The sequence below is a fragment of the Hyaena hyaena genome, unplaced genomic scaffold, assembly GCF_003009895.1.
Source record: "Hyaena hyaena isolate Hyena2069 unplaced genomic scaffold, ASM300989v1 scaffold_1169, whole genome shotgun sequence".
Lineage (NCBI taxonomy): Eukaryota > Metazoa > Chordata > Mammalia > Carnivora > Hyaenidae > Hyaena > Hyaena hyaena.
The window spans coordinates 73,617-96,020 of NW_024081803.1; the positions used below are offsets into that span (position 1 = coordinate 73,617).

General features: G+C 45.2%; 1 protein-coding gene across 1 annotated transcript in view; it reads right to left on the reverse strand.

Moving 5' to 3' along the window:
- Positions 1-1,513: 1,513 nt before the first annotated feature.
- The window catches only part of XKR6 (XK related 6), a 311,416-nt gene continuing 290,525 nt past the window's right edge, over positions 1,514-22,404 (reverse strand). The window contains exon 3 of the mRNA XM_039222643.1: positions 1,514-2,478. Within this exon, the coding sequence (XP_039078574.1) occupies positions 1,514-2,478 (965 nt within the window). The remainder of the gene's footprint in view (positions 2,479-22,404) is intronic.

Sequence of the window (22,404 nt, forward strand, 5' to 3'; positions counted from 1 at the left end):
CATACCCAGAGTCTGTCTTATATCAGTTTTCTACATTTCTGGCAAGACCTTGCAGCAGACACATACACACATATAGACGTGTGCTATGGCACACACACACGCACGCACACACACGCACACACATGCACACTCACCACACACACAAAATTTCCCACTCAACCCAGATGCACCAAGTGAGCTGAATGACTTTCAGCCAACCACAATGGTGAAAGACAGAAGCACCAAACAGTCTTTGAAATGGGTCAGTTATTACAATTTGACTTTTTTTTATATTCTAATTTTCCTCTTTTGTTAATATTCTTAAAAAGCACAAATGAAAAATGAAGAATTCTTTCCAGATCAATTTAAGGCTTCCCACCAAATGGAAACAGAAGAGGCCTTACACAATATCACATGTGATAAATGTATACCTTTCACGGCCTTAAAATGACAGAACAAATCATTTTTTGCCGGTCACTGATTAAGTATTGTGCCTTTAAATTGATGTCATTCTTTTTGCTACTATGCTGAGTTTTATTATTACTGATGTTCTTTGATTACAGAAATGGAAATTGCCTTTAATTTGCTATAGAATTTCCTGTTCTTACAGAATTATTGGGGTGGCTTTTTGTTTTGTTCTGTGTTGCTGTACACCAGGAAACAAATGTGATTCTCAGTGGGTGAATGCTAAAATGGCACATAGTCAACCTTCAAGTAGCTTCTCCAGCCATTTGGGTTTCAAACAGCCAGATGTTGGCTTCTAGAAGGCGCTGATAAATTAGGGGCAAGGACAGGAGACTGGGAGAGAAACCAAAAAGAAGGAGGGGTTTCTATGCCTTTGCTTTTGGTAAATTTGTTTTGTTCAATACAAATAATCAGATAGGAAGAATGATTGCTTTGTGGTTTTTTTGTTGGTTGGTTTTTGTTTTGTTTCTAGATTTGTTTCATTTGATTGTTTAATTTTCCCTCTCCTGGTGCAAAAATCACCAGAGAGTTTTGCATGAGAAAACGTGACAGTACTTAATGAAACTCAGCACCTAAGGGCATAAGGCAGTTGAAGGTTTTTTTGTTTGTTTGTTTGTGTTTGTGTTTGTTTTGTTTTGTTTTGTTTTGTTCTTTCAATCAGCACCAATCCCGTAAATGATCTACACTTGGTGTAAGGTATAAAACTTTGTTTTTCTTTAGGAGTGGAGACAACTCCTCCTTCTCCACCCTATGAACCATAGTGTGGGATTTTTCAATACTGTTTCTTATGTGTAAAAAACAAAAGAAAAATTTCTTTTTGTTTTTACTTACAAAACATAGAGAATATCTTTGTATACATACAGCGACTGGAAAGAAAGCTTATCTGAAGGGGTTGTGAATTATTTTCTTTTTTTTTTTGTAGCGTTGTTGGTGGTGATGGTGGTGGTGGTGGTTGTGGTGGTGGTGGTGGTTTTGTGTATTGGGGGAAGGGAGGGTTATATTTCTTGTAAGCGGTGTTTACCGCAAACCAAACTTAAAGGTCCCCTTCTCAACTTGGGTCAAGATGCTCTTAGAGTGAAGACTCATACTGTAGCAACTCATAAAGGAGTGGTCCGTCTCGATACCGAATGCCTACTGCGGTGGGGGTGACATACTGCAGAATGTTAATAGTCCTTCTCAACCTCCTGTCTACAAAATGAGCATCCCAAGCCGGGTATCTCTTTCTTGGCATGTCAATCTTAATGAGGGGCCCTTCTGGGTGGTAAGGACGCCCCGACGGGGTCGGGGGCCCCATGGGTCTCACTTGGAAAACGGGCAAGCAAGTGTCAGCCGTGAGATCCTCCTGTTGTTCCGTTACGGCTCTGGTAGGCGTAACCTGGGTCCCCCGGTACCCAGGGGTCTGAGGCGCCATGGGCTCAACATCGGGGGGCAGAGGGATGCCCCAGAGCAGCTCGGCACAACAGGAGCTGGCAAAAATCTTAGCTCGTGGCCCCATGGGATGCAGCACACCGTAATATAAGAGCATCAATGCGATCCCAGCCACAAAGCTAATAAAGACACAACACAGTGCTGGCACCGCATAGGAGTCAGTGGTCTCCGGGTTTCTGTAAAAATACCAAAGGAACGTCAAGGCAGCATTCTCGGTCAAGACTATTGTATAATATGCAAACATTCGATATCGAGTCCGCCCTTCCTTGACGTTAAACCAGCAGAAAATGTACACGATCCCTACCACCATGTTGAAGAGGATCTCCTCCCACTTGGACATACAGAAGTCTGTTCCGCCATGGATGATCCAGAAGGCCATGGCGCACCAGTGAACCACCACGAAGATCCCGAAGTAGAGCTGGAATATGGAAGCAAAGAGGGCAAAAGAGATAACTCTGGATGAGATGGTGAAGAGGCGCCAGAAGAGTTGGATGAGGGCCCCTCTGTAGCTCATACTCTTCTTGTCGTCCCTGGAGTCCCGCAGCAGCTTGTGATAGGAGGCTAGCACCCAAGCCAGGGACATCAGGGAAGTCACAGAGGAGACACCTGCCAGAAAGACACAAACCCACACAGTCAAAATCTTGGACATGATGCGCGGGGCACAGCGGGGCTGCCAGTAGAGGAGACTCCCACACACACCGAGGTCTAAAGGAAGAGGGAGAAAGAAGCACACAATCAGGAACAGGCCACGGAAGTCACAGCTGTTCCCTAAACTGACAACTTTTGAGATCGACTTTTAGTTTTAAGGCCCCAATCCGGAACTGCTGGGGACCCACAAGTCAAGAGTGAAGCTGGGGCTGATGTGCCTTGCCCAGAGAGCCAAGAACTGAGGCCACTGTGGTGGTTCCTTGCATCTGCTGTTAGTCAGACAGCACGTGTTCTGTCTGAAGGGATCACAAGCTTGTGAGGGATCCTTGTCGCACACTGACATGTGACCACGATTGGTGTCCCTGTCCCCCGCAGCCTGTGCTCTCAGAAGAGCCCGTAGAAGGGATCACCAATGGTGAAGACCGACAGCTTGCTCACTGCCCCAAGTTGCACAACTATTCTCCACTGGGAAGACATTGGCATCTCTCTTGCCTTTTCATCAGCTCGCCCAATGCCTCTTAACTAAAGCTTTTGCATTAGCTTCTCCATCCACTGCCTAAGGCCACCCTGACCAAGAGCCCTGGGATTGTCTGTCTGTTTGGGTGGCTGCCTTTCTCATTCACTCCTTGCTCTCTCATTCTCACTCCATCCTTGCTGCTTTCCCCATGCCTTTTCCTCTCAGCACCCCTGCTCGTCATTTCCCTGCATTTCAGTGATACTTCAATCGCTATGGAGCAATGTTATTTATAATGCTGTCTATTTGAATTGAATCAAACTGAACACAACAAATAGTTACCAGATTCTCTCCAAATCCACCCCCAGAAACCAGTTATTAGTCAGGTATTACTATTCGATCTTCTCTCAGGCAAGACTCCCCATCACCCCTCGACTCCCTCACACGTGTTCTCTACTCCGTCCATCAGGAGCCTCCTTCACTTTTCCTTTCTCCCCAGATTTCAAAACTAAATGCAATTAAATTTGGTTGAGGTCATGAATGCTGTCTCATCAAAAGACTCATTAAACTGCCCCAGCCCTGCAGCCTTTGATTGGTCTTTCCCTGGGCCTTGCTCACCACCCCACACCCCTCCAAGCCCCAGTGAAGAGTCAAAGTCATTTTACATCCTCCCTGCATCTGCTTTCCTCACCCACCTCACAGAGCTTCCTTCCAACATTTCACAGAGATGCTTAGGTTCACAGCTTGCGGAACAATGTAGTGCAATAACAAAAACGATTATGTTGGAGTGAGCCTAGAAAAAACCCCAGACTGTCAACTGTTACAAGGAGTATGTGTTGTTTTCATAATAATAGCAACCAAGATTGAAAACAAACAGGGGAGAAACCATCACAATTTTGAAAGCCAATCTTGAAAACACTTCTCACGTTTCTGAAAAGTTCTGAACATGATACTTTGTGTGTCCTGTTCTGCCCTTTGTATGCACAGGGCATTCTCACCGGCATCTGCTGAGGCCATGTGTGCTCCATAACCATGTCACAGTGGTCATGCTAACCTTTCAGAGCCTCCTGTGTTCATACTTTCTGGTGGGTTGGGGCAGGGAGGAGAATGGCTGCTCTTAGGAGTCACATGATTTAGGCTGTAGGTTTCCAGAGAGCAGGGAATGTGCAATCACCTTGGCAGTCTGTGCCAGGCTTATTACGAATGCTGGAGCATCATCAGAAGGTTCCTTTTAAACATCTTTGTGACATCAACCCCTCTCTTGGTAAACTCATTTCTTGCTTTTAATAATCTTGGTGGTACAGATAACTTTTAATAATCAGATGGGAGTTCTACAGAAGCTGAATAGGAAGAAGCTTTGATTTTTTTTGTTCCTTCTAATAAATCAGGATGTATTACTCCTCCCGTTCAAAAGAAAAACATGAGTGCCAAGCTCGAGAAGAAAGAAAATGCAGCTTATCTTTTGCCGAAGCGTGGTCTCATTCAGTCTTACTCTGGGTGTGCTTTTGAACAGACGTGGGGTTCAGAAGCAGGACAGCCCCTCAGTCTTCATCATGCTGATCTTGATATTCTGTGTGTTGTGACATTAGCCCCGTCCATGCCAAATATGAATAAACAGTAATTCAGATGTCCATCAATCTCACATAGCAAAGCTAAATACAAATAACTGTCTCTCATTATTCTATCTTCTGGTTTACCTCTGCTATTTCCAGATCTGTCCCTGTGGTTTTGAGGGCTGTGTTCTGTTTCTGCTTCACCCATCATGAAGTATTACAGAAACTTTTTCTCTCTGAGCTGACCCATACACTGCCTTGGATCTTGGTCAATGCTTCTGGAATTGTTCTCTAGAATACAGCATGAATGTTCCCCAAACATCATAAGACATTAATGCTAATTACAAGGAGGATTTGGGTTATAGTCACATGGGAGACACATCTGAGCACTCAGCTGTGGGACTGCTCGTCAGCCCCAGTCTTAACTTATCTGTCCCAATTTGGTATATTGTAGATCACCAAACAGAATATCCACAGGGAACTTCATGGACCATGCACTTCAACCCACTCATTCAACAGGACGCAGAAATACAGGTGTATGGGTGCCTTGCCCAAGATTACCCGACAACCACTGGCAGTAATGTTAGGCCCACAGTGCAGCTCTCTGCCTGCCTTATCACATTGGTCCCAACACTCCATTTTTTCTGCATCCTCTACCTTTGTCAGCTCTGCTCTCCAGAGACCCACCAGGTAGCACCTTTCCTGCGGTCATTTGTAATAAAGGCTATCAACCTTCTCTAATGGCAGGTGTCTATACTAACACCAAGCTGTTTGTCCTTCAGGGCCTTGAATGTCAGGCCACATCCTTGGCATTGTGCAAATGCTCTGAGTTAAAGGGAAAAGGGAAGGTAGGAACTTCTGACATTTGGCTCATGTGCAGGATGCCCAGGACAGAGGCCCTGCCCAAGACCAAAAAGAGTACATTTGTCTGGGGCCTCTCTTCTCTTCAGAGCCTGGGCATGGCAAGGGACAGGAAGGAACATGAGTGGGGGCAACATTCCATGCCAAGCCTGCCCCACTCGCTCTACTAGTAGCATTGACAAGATGGACCTTTGGAAGGGAGAATGTCTGGGTGTGTGGCTACTTTATAATTCACCACATTCACCAAAGAACTCCCTGTTCTATGCAAAGCTCCAGACACATTTTTTTTTTTTTTTTTGGGTCCAGAGTTAGTGCTGCTGATGGGCATCCTAGAGAGGAGCCCAGAAAAAACAGGCACACTTTAAGAAGCCATTTGGGGGTTGGGTTTCTTGCTGGATGCTCAACACAGAGAAATATTTGCCCTCCAATTGCTCAAGAACCAATGGTAGAAAGCATTAGATACACTTGTTATCAACTCACCTCTAAGAAACTTGTCTGGACCCCATCTATGTATGACATTGGTACATTGGTTACACTTGGTCAAATGATTAAATGTCTCATGATTTGCCACATTTGCATCATTTCCCTGGACAAAGCTCATGGCCCCACAAACCCACAGGACTATAACAGCATCTCTTCCTTGAAGGACTGTCAGCAGAAGTTGCTTCAGGGCAGCCAGCTAATTCTGGGGGCTCAACTGGGGCAGGCGAGGGAGAGAGCTTTAGACAGATGTGCTCCCTAATAGTATACCTTACTGCTCCAGAGAACACAGCATGATTCACTGACCATGTAAATGCATTATATTATTTAGAAGAACCTTGTGGGAGGTACTTCTTATGGGATTAACTGTGTCATCCTTCCCACAAAAAAATTCATATGTCAAAGCCCTAATCCCCAGGACCTTAGAATGTGACCGCATTTGGAGATAGGGCCTTTAAAGAGGTGATTAAGTTAAATGATGTCATGAGAGGTGGCGCTAATCCAATCCAACTTGTGTTTTTATAAGAAAAGGGGATTTGGACATACAGAAACACCAGGGGACATGTTCACACAGAGTAAAGGCCATGTGAGGACACAGGGAGAAGGTGGCCCTCTTCAAGCCAAGAAACGAAGCCTCTGGAGAAACCAAGCCTGTCTCCACCTTCCAGCCTCTAGAACAGTGAAGAAACAAAGGTCTGTTGTTTTAGTTACCTACTCTGTGCTATTTTATTATAGCAGCCCTAGCAAACTAATACAGTGCTCTAATTCCATTTTTTAGATGAAGAAACTTAAGATATTTTTCTTTAAAAAAATTTTTTAATGTTTATTTTGTTTTTGACAGAGAGAGAGAGAGAGAGAGAGAGAGAGTGCGAGTGGGGGAGGACAGAGAGAGAGGGAGACACGGGATCCGAAGCAGGCTCTGTGCTGGCAACTCTGTGCTGGCAGCTCAGAGCCTGGCACAGAGTTCAAACTCATGAACCATGAAATTAGGACCTGAGCTGAAGTTGATACCCAACCAACTGAGCCACCCAGGTGCCCCAAGACATTTTTCAAAATGCATACATCTATCAAGAAGTAGAGTCAGGATTCAAACTCACAGTCTGACTTCATTGGCCCTGAAAGTAACCACGGTACTAACAGGCCCTCCAGACATGGCTTCAGAAGGGGGCTTGGTGAGGGGACAGGAGAGAAAGTCTAAGTTCTCTGGGTACGAAGGATTTGAATCTTTTGCTGAGTGGACAAGAGGTGTAGTAGCCATGGGTATTTGAGAGAGACCTTAGATTTTGGAGATAAAAACCAAATTTGCATTCTAGTCTACCTTCGTCAGGACAGTAACATTCATGCTACAAAGAAAGAGGTGATTCTGGTGAGATGGCTTTCCCTCTGTCAAGTGATTAATCTTCAAAGGCCTGCAGTGTATTCCATTGCAGAGGGAAGAGGTGCAAGGTTTTCCCTCACTGCTGTGGCTCACTTGAAAGATTTCTGTCTTGCCTGAGGTCAGCCCAAAGGTCAATGCTTTATCCTGGCCAAGACCCAAGCACACAGGAACTGGCCTTGGAAGGGACTTTGTGGCCCCTGGGTGAAATTCTCAGATAGGCTGGGAGCCTTGTGGTTTGCTCGCACTATGGCCCGATCAGTTTCTGCATTCCAAAGATCAGACTGGAAATTGTTAAACACCTCACGTTTGGCTGTGACAAGTTCTGGGCAGTGACCTTCACAGCTAGCTCACTTTTCTTGGTGCAGACCAGGAGGCGGGGTTTGCAGTTGGCCCCCTGAGCTGCCTGGAGCCTAGCTTTACTAGCTAGGAAGTCACCTCGCTGGAGCCTCCTAGGAGGCCATTCTCTTCGAGAAAAGCTTGGGAAAGGGGCCTTCAGATTTTGATCACTGGAACCAGGGTTTAAGATTTCCAGAAATGGAATGGCCACAGCTTACGACCAATGGAACAGAGCAAGAAAGGCTACAATCTGCAGTTGGACACCCCTTCCCAAGGAGGGGTAGTCATTAGGGAAGGCCCAATTTGGCGGCATCAATGCAATATCCAAGGGTCACAGTCAGTTGAGATCCCACCCTCTTTGTTTCTTGTCCAAACTTCTCGAGCGTAATCTCCTTGCTCCCTTAGCACCCCTGCCTCCTGACCCCCAACTCCAACAGGGCTGACTCTCTTTGAAGTCACCAACCAATTCCTCAATACACCGTGCAGATGACTTGTCTCTCCTCTTGACTGTGTGTAACATTTGGCATTTGGAGCCTGTCCCTTCTTCACACTGGACCATTAGCAACTCCCCTAGTTATAGCATCTTTTCTTTGCTCACCTATTACCCCCATTTTACAGGTGAGGAAACTGAGTCTGAAGTTAAGAGACTTCAGTGTGGCTGCAGACATGTTTGGAAATTACATACTCACCTAATTTGTATGGTATTGTACCCCTAGAGGTTCCCCAAACCAAGAAACATGCTCAACTGGCTATTTGTCTACCTGCATGTCAAGGTCAACATCTACCTCTTTCTACCCTCCTCTCTTCCCTGAAGCTGATGCTTGGGGGAACTCCATCAACTGTTCCTCAAATTCCCCCTGTGTATTTTCCCCACACCAAGTTCCTTTTAGATGAACAATTCTTCATTTTCCAACCTCTCTCTATCTTCCTACATTTTTAAAAATCTTAGTCTCTTCTTGGAAATTCTCCCAGGAAAAAGATGAAACAGCTGTGTGCGAGGTTCTCTAAACATTCCTGCCTGTCTCCTGTCCTCACCTCCACCCAGGAGACTTAGCAAGGAAGCAATTCAGGCAGCCACTGGGGGAACAAAACAAGCCCCACAGATGTCACCTATGAGTCAGGCCCAAAGACATTGAGTAACTTAGCCAAAGTTACACAGGTGGGAACCAAGAGCACTAACAATGAAACTTAGGACTATCTCGCTCCTCAGGCATGATCACTGTGCTCAAGCCAGCTCATCCTGGCTTATGACATCCAATTGTTAAATTTGTAGGAATTTTGTGGGCTGGCTGATGTCATGTTGAAGGCTTGAAATAGGCATGGTGGGAATATTTACACCACAAAAATTGGCAACTGATACAAACCAGGGTTCCCCCAATTCTGCTAAGAGCTGGTTGTTAAGCATTTACCAGCATGCCACTTGGCAGATCTATTAACCTTCTTGAAGAATTTGGTGGGCCTCATTGTACATTAGATGAGCCCCATATGGCTGTCCTCTTCACTCCAACACCACACTTCTAGGCAAACCAGATGCATTACTGGCAATCAGTCAGAATTATATTTAGTAGGCTTGATGTGAAAGCAACAAAGGAAATAATCGCCTTTTTAAAATTTTACTAAAAACACATTCATGGTAAATAATTTAAGATCTGACCATTTCCTTCCCATTCCAGTCATTTTCAAGCATTGACACCCTTGTTTTCATCACATTTCTCCCATCCAAGTACTAATCAGGCCCGACCCTGCTTAGCTTCTAAGATAAGACGAGATCTGACGCGTTCAGGGTGGTCATCACATTTCTGTATTTGGATAGAGTGTGACTCCTATATGAGGTTACCACATGGGGTGACCTTAAGACACCCTTGATATTTCCAGACTGACCCTTAGGAAGGGTCAAAATAGAAGATGGCATCCACCATCTGTGGATGTAACCCTCAGGATTGACAGATGTTTGTGGCTGAGTTAATGTGGAAAAACCCAAGGGCAATCAAAGTGGCCTGATATAAACACAGGAAGGGAAGATTGGAAGGTCTCAGGAAAGCTGACATCTGAGAAACCATACCATACCATACCCTGGCTGAAGAAAAAGCTCTTTAACATCAGAGGGATGGGACAAAGAGGACAGAAACAAAATTCGGCCACTACAGAGGTAATCTCTATTGTAGAACATCGTCTTACCATGGTTTGTAGGAAATATCTCTTTATTACCTCTGTATCCAGGCTGATAGTCATCTGCTAATCTCTAATAAAGATTTCAATAACAATGATATCTTCCCTTTACTGAACAGGTACCTTGGCCCAGACTCTATGCTAAGCATGTGACAGATATTAACTCAACTATTCTTCCTACAAATAGATCTGAAGCAGGGGACTGATTTGAAGACTGGGGAGACTAAGGCTCACAGGCTAAGGAAATTTTCCATATCAGGTAGTTAAGAAATCGTAGAACTAAGATTTCAACACAGACTCCAAAACTCAGACTCCTTAAAAAAATAAAAGTTTTTTATATATTTTATATATATATATAATACATATATTATATATTATATTGTCTTTCTCCAGATGGAGAAATATATATTATATTATATATATATATAATATAATATATATATATATTTACTTACTTTTGAAGGGGGTAGGGGCAGAGAGAGAGGGAGACAGAGAATTTCAAGCAGGCTCCAGGCCCCAGGCTCCATGCTGTGAGCACTGAGCCTGACACAAGGCTCAAACTCATAAACAGTGAGATCATGACCTGAGCCAAAGTTGGACACTTAACTGACTGAGCCACTGAGGTTCCCCAATCAGATTCCTTTTTTAAACTCCAAGATAGGTATGTCTCCTCATCCATAACCACAGATTAATGAATGAACATTTAGATTTATACATCAATTTCTTATCACTTTGGTTACTGTGTGGCAGCCCTCTGATCATCTCTGTGAGCACTGAAAAAGTCAAGTTTGTGGGTCTGCCTAACTGAGGACTCACCTCTGAAAGGCCTTGTCTGGGTATCCCAGTATGTGCAAAAGCAGTGACATCTCTATTCCATGTTGTAATGGCTTCCTAACTCATTACCCTGTATCTGCCCTTGTCCCAGAAATCTATTCATTATATAGCCAAGTGACTAAGCTAAAGTATGCCCCTCTGCATGGCTTTCCAGGCACAAGAGGCTGTCAGTGGTCCCTGATTTTCAGCACCTTTCCCATGGGAAGATATGCATTCCTGTCCTACTGAGCTCCAGTTCCCACCTATGGCTTGCTCTGACCAGGGAAACATGAGCAGAAGTATGTGTGTCACTTCCAAGTGGGAGGCCAGGCTCTCCCATGCTCCAAGAACAGGCCGCTCCACCCGCAACCTGTGATAGACATATTGCAACAAACAGGAAATGAGTCAGCATTTTAAGCCACCGGAATTGTTGGAGTATTCTCCATTACTGCATGGCTAGCCTATCCGGATGGACATGCCATCTTGTTCAGTGTTAATGGCACGGTGGATCCTTTTAAAAGCCTTCAGGGCCCTATATGATACGGCCTGGGAGTTACAAGTGTAACCTGTCAGTTCCTTCTTGTGCCTTTCAGTAATTCCCTTCTGTAGTGGGTGCAAATCTAAGTTCCTTTCATGGCATCAGGCTTTCATGCAAAGCCCTACATGAGACAGCTCCTTGTTCTCTCTAGGGGGTCACCTCCCACCAGCTCCTCACATCCCCTCAGTTCCAGGTGTCCACCTGGCATACCCCCAAACTCAGGGCACACGCACTTGCTCTTCCTCTGCCTGAAATGTCATTCTCCCAGATATCCAAGTGCCTCATGGAGCCCTTAACTCAAAGATCAGCTTCTCAGTGGGGCCATCCTTGACCATCACACTGAAAACTGCAACTCCCCCCACCACCAGTGTTTCCTCCCACTTTCCATGCTTTATTTCCTACCTTAGCATTTCTCCCACCACCTTGATAGACTTTATCTCTTACTCTCTTACTTCCTTTCTTATGTTTATTTATTTTTGAGAGAAAGAGAGAAAAATAGTGAGCACGAGTGGGGAAGGGGCAGAGAGAGAGGGAGATAGAAGATCCAAAACCAGCTCTATGCTGGCAGCAGTGAGCCCCATGTGGGGCTCCAACTCATGAACTGAGACATCATCCCCCGGGCCAAAATCAGATGCTCAACCTACTGAGCCACCCAGGTACCTCCCCTCCCCGCTTTACCCAAATGTTCCAAGGGCAGGGCAGCTTTTTTGTCTGGTCCTTCTGAAACTATGTACAAAATTGTGTGGGTATTTTTCTCATAAAATGGCCCACAGTATCCTCCGATTTCTAAGTGGACCCATAGGGAAAGGGCCTCTGACCCCACCAGCCATCACAAGTGCCCACCTCTAGCCCTAGACGTGGGAGAGGAAAATTCCCTGGGAGCCAACATTTATCCCTTCATCCTTCAAGAAGAAATTCTTAAAGGGAGAAGAGAGAGATGAAGAGGAAATGAACATTTATTAAATGCTTCCCATGTATTAGGCATTATGAAACATACTTTGTACATGTTATTTCATTTAACCCTGACAATAATCTCGTAAAATGTCTACTGGTGCCCCATTTTACCAACGAGGCAACCAAAGCTCAGAGAGGTAAAAGGATTTGCCTGAGATTCCTGCATAAAGCATGTCCTTTTATTCTCACGCTTTAATGTCTGGGGCCCTGCTGACTCCTGGGAATGGCAAGCAACTGGTGCCCTTCCATGTAAACCAACCAATCCAGAGGGGCCACATTCAGCCCCAAATACCCATAATCATCCAATTAACAGCAGGACAAAGGTCCTCAACAGTGGTGATTTTGCCCCCACCTCACACTGGGGACATGTGGCAATGTCACAACTCTGGGTATGAGTGCTATTGGCATTTAGTGGGCAGCGGGCAGGGGTGCTGCTTAAGATTCTACAATGCATAGGACAGCCCCCCAACACACTGTGAAGACTTGTTGGGCCCCGGGTACAGTGCTGCTGAGGCTGAAAAGCCCTGTGGTAGCGTATTCCTATTTCCTCAATATTTTCAGTAAGTCAAAAAACCAACTGTGAACTTGGGTGTGTCTAGTAGCTGGAGATTGAAGCTTTTTAGAGAGTTCTCCCTGAGAAGTGACTATCCTGGAAGAGGTCCGTGGGGTAATAGACAATGACACTGGGAGAGGCTGTGAGAACAGCATCAGTCTGATATTTATATGACGAGTCTTTTCTGAGCAGCACACCATGAGCTTGCAGTCAGTCTGGAAACATGGTGGACCACACTAAGGTAGCAGAATGCCCCTCAAGAAGCTTCAAGGTCAAGCGTTGATATTTAAAGGACTCAGCAGGAGGAAAGCTAGAGCCAGCCCTCTGCTTTGCTTGTCTCTTCTTTCTAAGATGCTCTCAGCACTGTCAAAACATTATCTTCACAGCCAGCTGGAGAAAGACAAACTTTAGAGATTCTAGAACAAATGTCAGCCACTCAGCTGGTGTAGCACAAAACTCACAGATGCCTAGATCCCGGCTGGCCTGGAACACATGGTGAAGAAGGCCATCTGCCATCACTGGAAAGTTCCAGTAAATCCCTTCTCATTGAAGAGCAAATGGCCAAAGAGGCTCAATGCCCTCATGCTCCCAGAATGAGTGCATTTTAACCCAGGTCACGAATGCTCTAGAAAGGACACGGGCCCTGGTACACACAGGTCTGGGCTTAGCATATTGTTTGTGAACCATGGGTAAAAGTGTGAATTTGGAGTATTCAATAAGCTATGAATATAAAACATACAGGCACATCTTTGATATATATACATGCTATAATATATATTCATATACCTATATATAGTGTGAATATATCCATATATCTATATATAGAAAAAAGAATATATATAGTGTAAATAGATGTATTGAACACATACTGCATATTCCATGGTACCAAAGATGTGCCTACATGATAGTTATGTCAACAATGTTGAATCCCAGGGCTCAGAAGACATGTCAGTAAGGCCTGCTTCCTGGAGCTGCTATTCAGGTGCGATAGCCTGATAAATGGAAAGTGCTTTGGAAATTGTAAAATGCCTCATGTGCATTAACTCTTAATAAGTTTTGGGTTATTGTTGTTGTTTGTTTGTTTTGGGGTTTTTTTGTTTGCTTTTTGTTTTTTGGAGAGAGAGAGAAAGAGTGCTTGAGTGGAAGAAGGGGGGAGAGAGAGAGAGAGAGAGAGAGAGAGAGAGAATCCCAAACAGGCTCCATGTCAGCACAGAGACCGACACAGTCCGATCCCACCATCCTGGGATCATGACCTGAGCTGAAATCAAGAGCCTCAACTGACTGATCCACCCAGGTGCCCTAGCTCTTATTAAGTTTTGATATTACTGACAGTAAATTGAATTAACAGCCAAGTCGGAGGGGGCAGAAAGCTTCAACATGGAACTGGAGTGGCTTTAGAGACTGCTCAGCTCAGCTTCCTAGCTTTGTTTTGGGTTTCGAAAAATCTAGGACTTCAAGTTTTTGAATTTTGCCATGGGATGTCAAAAGTGCTGTTCCTGGCCTGTTTGGAATCTTACAGGAAGAGATGAGACTTCTCCAGGCAAAGTTCACTGTAGCCTCCTCGTCCTGTCCCCTGACCCTTCAGAAACCTGATGGTGCAGGGGCTGCAGGCTTTGCGTAGGAGGGGACTTGGAAAGTTATAGCCATTTAGAAGCTGATAAAATCTTTTTGTTTTATTTAATTTTTAATTTCTTAATGTTTATTGATTTTTGAGGAGGGGGAGAGCGAGAGAGATAGTGAGCAGTAGGGGCAAAGAAAGAGGGAGACACAGAATCCAAAGCAGACTCCAGATTCTGAGCTGTCAGCACAGAGCCTGATGCAGGGCTTGAATCCACGAAGTGAGAGATCGTGACCTGAGCTGAAGTTGGACACTTAACCGACTGAGCCATCCAGGTGCCCCTGAGCTGATAAAATCTTTTTAAAAGGCTGAGGGTCGGGGTGGATGCTACCTCCTGTGACGAGGGATAAGATATGGTTGCCAAAGCTCTAGAAATTCTGTCAGCCCAAATGGTCTTGGTTTCCTTTATCTGGGGCCACTGAGGCCCTGAGGATCACAGGCCTTGATTAATTGGACAAAATGATGGCAGAAGCTCAGGAGGAGTAAGGGGCGCCAGGTGGCTCTCAGATACTCTTTAGTTCCATGGCAGCTTAGGTGGGCAATTTGGCAGAAGGATGCAGGACTACTGAGCAGGTGAGGTTGGTGCGTGCCTGTGTGGGGCTGACTTGGGAGCGGTCCTGGCCCCTTAGCTCAAATTCTCCATGGTCAGTGGTCCTGGATGAGAAAAGCCTTCCAGGTGAAATGACGTGGTCTAATCAGAGAGTTGCTGAGGATGGCAGCAATGTGTGCCTCCCATGGTAGGCAGTAGAAATACTCGCCACCATTGTCCGAGTGCCTCCTCTGTGCCAAGAACAAATGCATTTCACTTCCTCCTGACAAAACCTCCCTGAGGCAGGAGCTATGAGCGGTGCTTTATAGATGAGAACCCCCAAGGCTCAAAGAGGTGAAGGCCTTGTTGGAAAGGATGCAGCTCCTATGTGCAGAGCAGGTGTGTGAAGCCAGCCTATGAGGTCCATGCTGGGAGCTTTCTACACTGCAAAATAGGAGCAGCACCTTGTCTTGCAAGTGATGGTCGCAGGAGACCACCATGTGGACAAACAGTAGAGGACTCAATGTGCTGGGCTGTCACTGGTGACGGGTGAAGGGTAAAGGAAATGACAGGGCTCCCATGTTGTCATAGGTAGGCAGATTTTCCAACTGGCAGGCTCCTCAACTCCAGGGTCTGACAGCTTGGGGTGTATGGGGTCTGAATGCACAAGAAGGCCTAGAATTAATAGAGGACTCAGCTCTCCTCTGGTCAGCTTTAGACCCATCTTTACCTCAGGTTGGCCTTAGAGTGAATGCCACAGCCTAGAACTCCCCCTGATGTCCTGACCAGCCTTACGTCTCCAACTGGGTCTAGACTTGAAGAGGTCCCTGGGGGTAAATCTTACAGATGAAAAAGTTGAGGCTCAGAGCAAGTGATTCACCCGTAACCATGCAGGAAGTGGAACAGCCTATGGAGGTCACCCCTGGGGGTTTCCTTCTCAGGGTCTCTGCCATTCTGTCCCTCCCCAGTGGTGAGAGATGGTGACACAGAAAGGCATTGCTTGTAGAACTCATGGGCTTTCTTTCCTTGAAAATCTTAAGGAATAGAAAAGATCTTTTGAAGATCACTTAACTGCAGTCTTTTCCTGGAGCTCGAAGTTCCCGCGAGGCTTAGAGTTTGCAATTGTCTCTAATGTGAATGTCAAGCCTAATTAAAGATCGCTACTGCCCTAATTTCACTTTTCCCTTCCTTGCAGTCACGGGCTACTGGGTCTGAAAGGGTCTTCAGGAGTCCCTCCTGCCCTCACTCACTCTGGGCATTAGCCAGGCCCAGAGAAGATGGAGGTTGCAGGGATTTGCCTGGGATCACAGCCGACTCACCACCTAGGGTGACCCTTTTCCCTATGCAGGGAAACCCAGGGAAGACCTGACATGGGGGCAGCTCTGAAAGGGGGGACTGTCTTTGTGGAGCAATGGACACATTCTCAGATGAATTGGAGTGATTTTAACAACTCTGTGAATATACTAATGTAAGTGAATTGTACACTTCATTTAGGTGAACTATACGGTATGTAAACTGTATCTTAATAAAGCTATTTAAATATTTTTCTTTTTTCTTTTTGGTTTATTTATTTACTTGAGAGAGAAAGAGAGAGTGTGCACACAGGAAGGGCAGAGAGAGAGGGAGAGAGAGAATCCCAAGCTGGCTCCGCATTGTTAGTGCAGACTCTGACATGGGCTTAAACTCACAAACTGAGATCATGACCTGAGCCAAGATCAAGCATCAGGGGCTTAACTGACCGAACCACCCAGGTGCTCTATTTAAACATTTTCTAAAAAAGAATAAGGAACAATTCCGCAGTCAGGACCTCTGGGCAAGGGTAAATTATAGAAGCAGCTGAGAGACCCATCTCAGCCGACCATTGGAGGCACTCTCTTAGCTCAAGCCCTTTGCCCTTGGCTGTCCCCTCTTCCTGACACACTTCCTTCCAAAACCTATGGCGCTGTCTCCCTCCTACCCTCACATCTGTGGTCAGGGGTCAACTTATCCAGGGAACTTTCCCCACTATAAACTGCCTCACTATAAACTGCCCATGGCTCTGCTCCACTCTCATTTCTCTGCAACATCATCTCCCTTAGTGCCCATCATTTTCTAATATAGAAAATAAAATACTTGTTTTGTTCATTGTTTGCCTCTCCCTACCAAAAATGTAAGCTTTGTGAGGACAGGGCTTTCTGGTGTGTTTTTTTGTTTTTTTATGGCTATATGGGTCCCTAGCTCCTAGAACCATGCTTGGCACATTGTAGGTGCTTAATAGTTACAAGTGAATAAATGGCCCAATTATAGTTACCGCTTAGGCTTTTGAATCTGCATCCCTTAGAGGGATGCAGTTCAACCCTGTGAGGTTGAACTGGTCAGCCTGTGAGTGCTCAGGAAGCCTGCCTTGAGTCCCTCTGTGTTTTAGCAATTTGACACACAAACATTTCCAGGTGGCCACTTGCTATTTCATTTGTGGTAACTCTAATGAAATCAGTTTAGTTTGCCATTCTCATATATTTTTCTGCTGCTCTAAGAAGTCTCCTTTATATGTACATACTAAATTGTCTTTTGCACTTAAAATTTGAACTTAAGAGGCTAGATTTCACACATAATGTTCCTACTACAATTAAGGGAGAGAGAGTAAAGGACTCTGCCTCTTTTTTTCTCTTGCTGGTTGTTAGGGGCAATCTCAGTCAGGGCCTCAGAACTATAGTCAGATTCAAGGTGGGTTGTGCACTGAAAGGGTTTATGTTTCTGCTTAAAATGCTTTCAAATTCTGTTTGAAAACATAAGGCTTTAATGTGCTGTTTAACAAGGAGCCATTGGTTCTTGAAGAGGACAGTGCTCTGGAGTTGGCTGGTCAGGGAACCCTGTGCGCAGACACCAAGCAGATGTTGCATAGGAGAGAAGGAGGACATCTCCTCAAAAGGAACACAGGAAACAGCTGGAGAGAGGCCGTTGTGGGGGAACTGGGAGAGACCAAGTTTGGGTTCTGGCTGGAGAAGGCAGTCATACCTGTGTGACTCTCTTAATTTCAGTTATAGGTGAGGATACAAGACAGCCAGGAGATGGGAGTCAACAGGGGCTATTGTACATCTTTTCCTTTCTTTATATGCTCCTGGTTAAGACACGGACATGAGATAAGAGGCCTAGAAATTGCCATCAAAGGCTGGAAGACCTCTGTACCAACTTGGTCTGAAACCCTGGACTCCAACTCAGCACAGGAATGAGCTAGGGTGAGGGGCCCTATCCTCTGGTAAGCAATGAGGGGCATGGAAGGTCCCTATGGCTCTGGGCAAGGCAATTCATTATCCAATTTGTTTGATGCAGTGGGCTGGTTGTTTTAACAGCCAGTTTTACTTCTTGGTAATGAGAAAACAGAGTGGGAAATTCATAGCTCTGGTGTAGATCTATCACCTTCAGGCAACACAATCAGATTACTATCACTTTTTGGGTGGCAGGCTCACCTAATTTTAACCAGAATCCTAAATGATCAAGGAATTAACTTTTGTGTCCCAGGCATAGAAAGTGACAGCTAATGTCCATACAAATGGGACTGAAATGCATTTTTTCAAATAAGTGAAAAGAAACCTACCACGAAGAGGGACATGGAAGTTTTCCATTGTGGGAGGAAGACGGAGGGGTGGGCTATTTAAGCCATCTGACAGCTAAGAAGCAGCCCTCTGGGATTTCCCTTCACCTGAAAGCTCAAACCAGGTAGCTTGGTCCCTCACATGGAAAGGAAAGTTGATCAGTGAGATTGATGCTGGACAAGTTTCCTCTGGGATGCATTTCTTCCTCACTCAGGAAAGGAGGAAGTGTTTTAGGAACTAGCAGCTGCAGACAAAGGCCCAAGACAGTTTAGCTCAAAAGAAGCAGAGAAACAGGAATGAACACTTGCCTTTGTGAATCTCTGAGATGCAGTCAGGGCTCTTGCTAGAAAAAGAAGTAAATGAGAAGCTAAAGTACAAGTCACTAGAAGGGCTTTGATGTAAGAGAAGCCAGCAGGGAAGTTAAGAAAGAAGACTATTATGGAGGTTAACACCAAAGAAACAGAAAGAAAAGGCCCTAATTGGATCTCAGAACTCAGCATTTGTTTAAAAGAAAACCAGGGTCTAAAGACAGGGTTTAATATATATTTTCTCATACTTCCTTGTCTTAGGAAAGATGTTTGTTTTTATATAACTCTGGGCCTAGATACCATGGTTATTGATGGTTAGGTGGGGGGTAGGAAAACCTACCCGGCTGAGGCTTGGTATTTGAACTACATTCTATAGATGCCATGCTACCATCTCAACCACTTGAGGTCTTGGACCCATTCCCTCACCCCTTGATCAGGCCAAGCTTAGCTCCATAGTAAGACAGCAAGTCTTCACCCTGCATGCCTAGTAGAGAAGGCATACACAAAATGCTCTGGAAAATTGAGAACACTTTCAAAAAGCTAACCCCTGAGCAGAAATTTCAGGGGCAAGAAGCAGCAGTAGCATCTTCTGCCCTTGTCAGTATAATTGCACCTAAGATACATAAACGCACACACACATACAAAATGGAGCTGATGGGTCCACAGTACATATCAGCCTCTGCTCCCTCCCTGCATCAGTAACTGCTTCCCCAAGAACCCACGTTAAGCCTGTCTCTTCAAGACTCAGACACAGCAGTCCTTGCTATTGGAGCCCAACTACCTAGGTAAAGATCCAGCTCTATTGCTTACAGCCTTGTGGTTGCCTCGTGCTGTTACTTAAAGTCTCTGGGCCTCAGTATCATCACTTACAAAACGGGAGCAATCAAAAGTATCCACCATTGGGTTGCCAGGGGACTTTAATGGGTTAACACATGTAAACCTCTTAAACTAGTCTCTGGCACACAGTGGAGTGCCCCAAAAGTCTTAACCGGCATTGCTAGCATCATCCTCATCACTACCACAATCTATCCCCACACTTGCTGCAATATGCCCTATGCTCTAGGTGCCCAGGACCACTCACTCCATGTCTATTCTTTGCTCTCCCAGGTGTCCATTTCTTGGTGCCTATGGTTTCCCTGTCCATAAGAGACCCCAAAATTCTCTTTCAGGCAAGCTCCTTTTCATCCATCAAGATCCAGATCAAATGTTACCTACTCTCTCATGCTCCCAGAAACAGCTATATATCCCTCCTCTGTATATACACCTATCACAGAATTTAAAATGTGCTGCACCAGACCATAAACTCCTGAAGGGCAGATGTCTTTGCAAGCCCATTCCCAACACAGCACCTGGCCTGTGGTAGGTATCTGACAAGGGGTGGTGGTGTGATGCCAGGAAAAAGTGGTCAGCAGAGCCCTACTTATAGGATAACTCCTCAGTGTGCACTTAACCAAAAAAGGCAGACTCAGGTATTATGTGGGTACAAGGGGCCCACCCCCGACCCCCTGCCAATGTTCACATGGAAGAATCAGAAAAACCTAGAAGTAAGGAAAAGAGATAGAGCTACTAATTCTTGATCCAGTCACCCAAACCTGTTCCCCCATAAGGTCTCTTCTGTCTATACATATCCAATGAGAAACTACCACCTTTCTGTCTATCACTGCCAGTTCTAGTAAGTCTAATTAGTTCAATCTTCAGAACAGCCCTCAAATTCAGGCACTTGGTATCATTTCCCAAATGCTCTCTACCCCATAATTTCATCCCTGGATCTCTTAGCTCAGCTCTTGCTCTCCTCCCTGAAGAGCAGCAAAGGGGATCTTCTTTATTTTTTTTTTTAATGTTTTTATTTATTTCTAGGAGAGAGAGAGAGAGACAGCGTGAGCAGGGCAGGGTCAGAGAGAGAGGGAGTCACAGACTGAAACAGGCTCCAGGCTCTGAGCTGGCAGTCAGCACAGAGCCCGACGTGAGGCCCGAACCCACGAACCGCGAGATCATGACCTAAGCAAAAGTCGGACGCTCAACCGACTAAGCCACCCAGGCGCCCCAAGGGGATCTTCTTTAAATGCAGGTCCAATCCTAGAGCTTTCCTATGTAACTCTTCCCAGCATACTTGGCATCAACTCAAGCTCCTTGTGGGGGCCCTGCAGACCTTGCTTGATCAGGTCTCTGACTTCTTCTCCATGGTCCCCTGACATCATGTTCCACCCCCGCCCCCTACCACCAACCTCAGCTATGCTGGGTCCTTCACTTTCTAGAACAAATCAGGCTTTTCCTATTTCAGAGCCTTTGCATATGTTTTTCCGACTGCCTGGAAGGCTGCTTCTGTTCTTCCCACAGTTGGCTCCTTCTCTTTGTTCATACCCAGCCTGAATGTCAGCTCCCTGTAGAGGATTTCCCTGACACTCCTGCCCAAAGTAAGCTCTCTTTACCCCTCACCACCTTATCTGTGGTCTCAGCACCAGATTTGTTTGCTTCAAAGCACTTGACATGTGTCATTGGTCTCATTGTTTTTGTTCTGTCTGCTCAGTTAAAAATAGGAGATTCATGAGGAGAGGGACCATGTCTGTTCTGTTCCCTGTTGCCCTTTAGCACATAGTGTGGCAGTTGTTGAATGGCAGACAGTATCAAGTACCCATCACGTGACAAGCAAGGTGCTGTAGAAGTGTATGTGCAGCTCATTAGACCTTTACAACAACCCCAAAGGTAGCTACTATTCACACTTTACCGATCAAGAGGTCATGGTAGGAAATGAATTTGCCCCAGGCCATAAAGTCAGTAAGTGGTGGACTGTGGTATTGACACTCTGTCTCACTTTTCCTGCCCTGCCAACTGCTTTCCAAACCCTGTCACTGCCTAGAATACTGGCAAAGCTTTCAGCAGACACTACCAGCATCACCACCAGTGTAAATGACATGTTAGAATAATCTTTATTTTTATCTTTATTCAAAGTTTCAAGACACAGATTTAAGGAAGACCCTGCTGAGACGCTCAATTGACCCTAGTATATTTGTATGATAGTTTATTATTACCATATTTGTCACTTGAATCTGGTCTAATGAGGAAATTGGATACAATGCATCTTGCAGGCCGAATACCATAGGGTTAGCCCAGTGATAAGTGAGGACCACAAGGTGGAGAGATGGGAAAGATTGGGAAAGGTTGGCATTTGGCAAGATCAATGGAAAACTCATGTATTAAAGTGATAGTGGTGGGGCACCTGGGTGGCTCAGTTGGTTAAGCATTCGACTCTTGGTTTCAGCTCAGGTCATGATCTCACGATTCAGGAGTTCAAGCCCCACACCAGGCTCCATGCTGACAGTGTGGAGCCTGCTTGGGATTCTCTTTCTCCCTCTCTCTCTGCCCTTCCTACTCCCCCCCTTTCTCTCTCTCAAAATAAAATAAAATAAACATTTAAAAAATAAAATGGGAGTGGCAGAGATCTTTCTAACCTTTTACTAGTATTAACAGTATAAGTGGACAGGTATGTCATCAAAGGCCACCAAAGCAAGGCCAATTAGCCATGGATCCCACTAGTATAGCTTCTCATCCAATTCAGAAAGTGTATCTACAATAAAAAGTCTACCACTCACATAGACCAATGGAACAGAATTGAGAACTCAGAAGTGGACCCAAAAGTATACAGCCAACTGATCTTTGACAAAGCAGGAAAGAATATCCAATGGAAAAAAGACAGCCTTTTTAACAGATGGTGTTGGGAGAACTGGACAGCAACATGCAGAAGAATGAAACTAGATCATTTTCTCACAC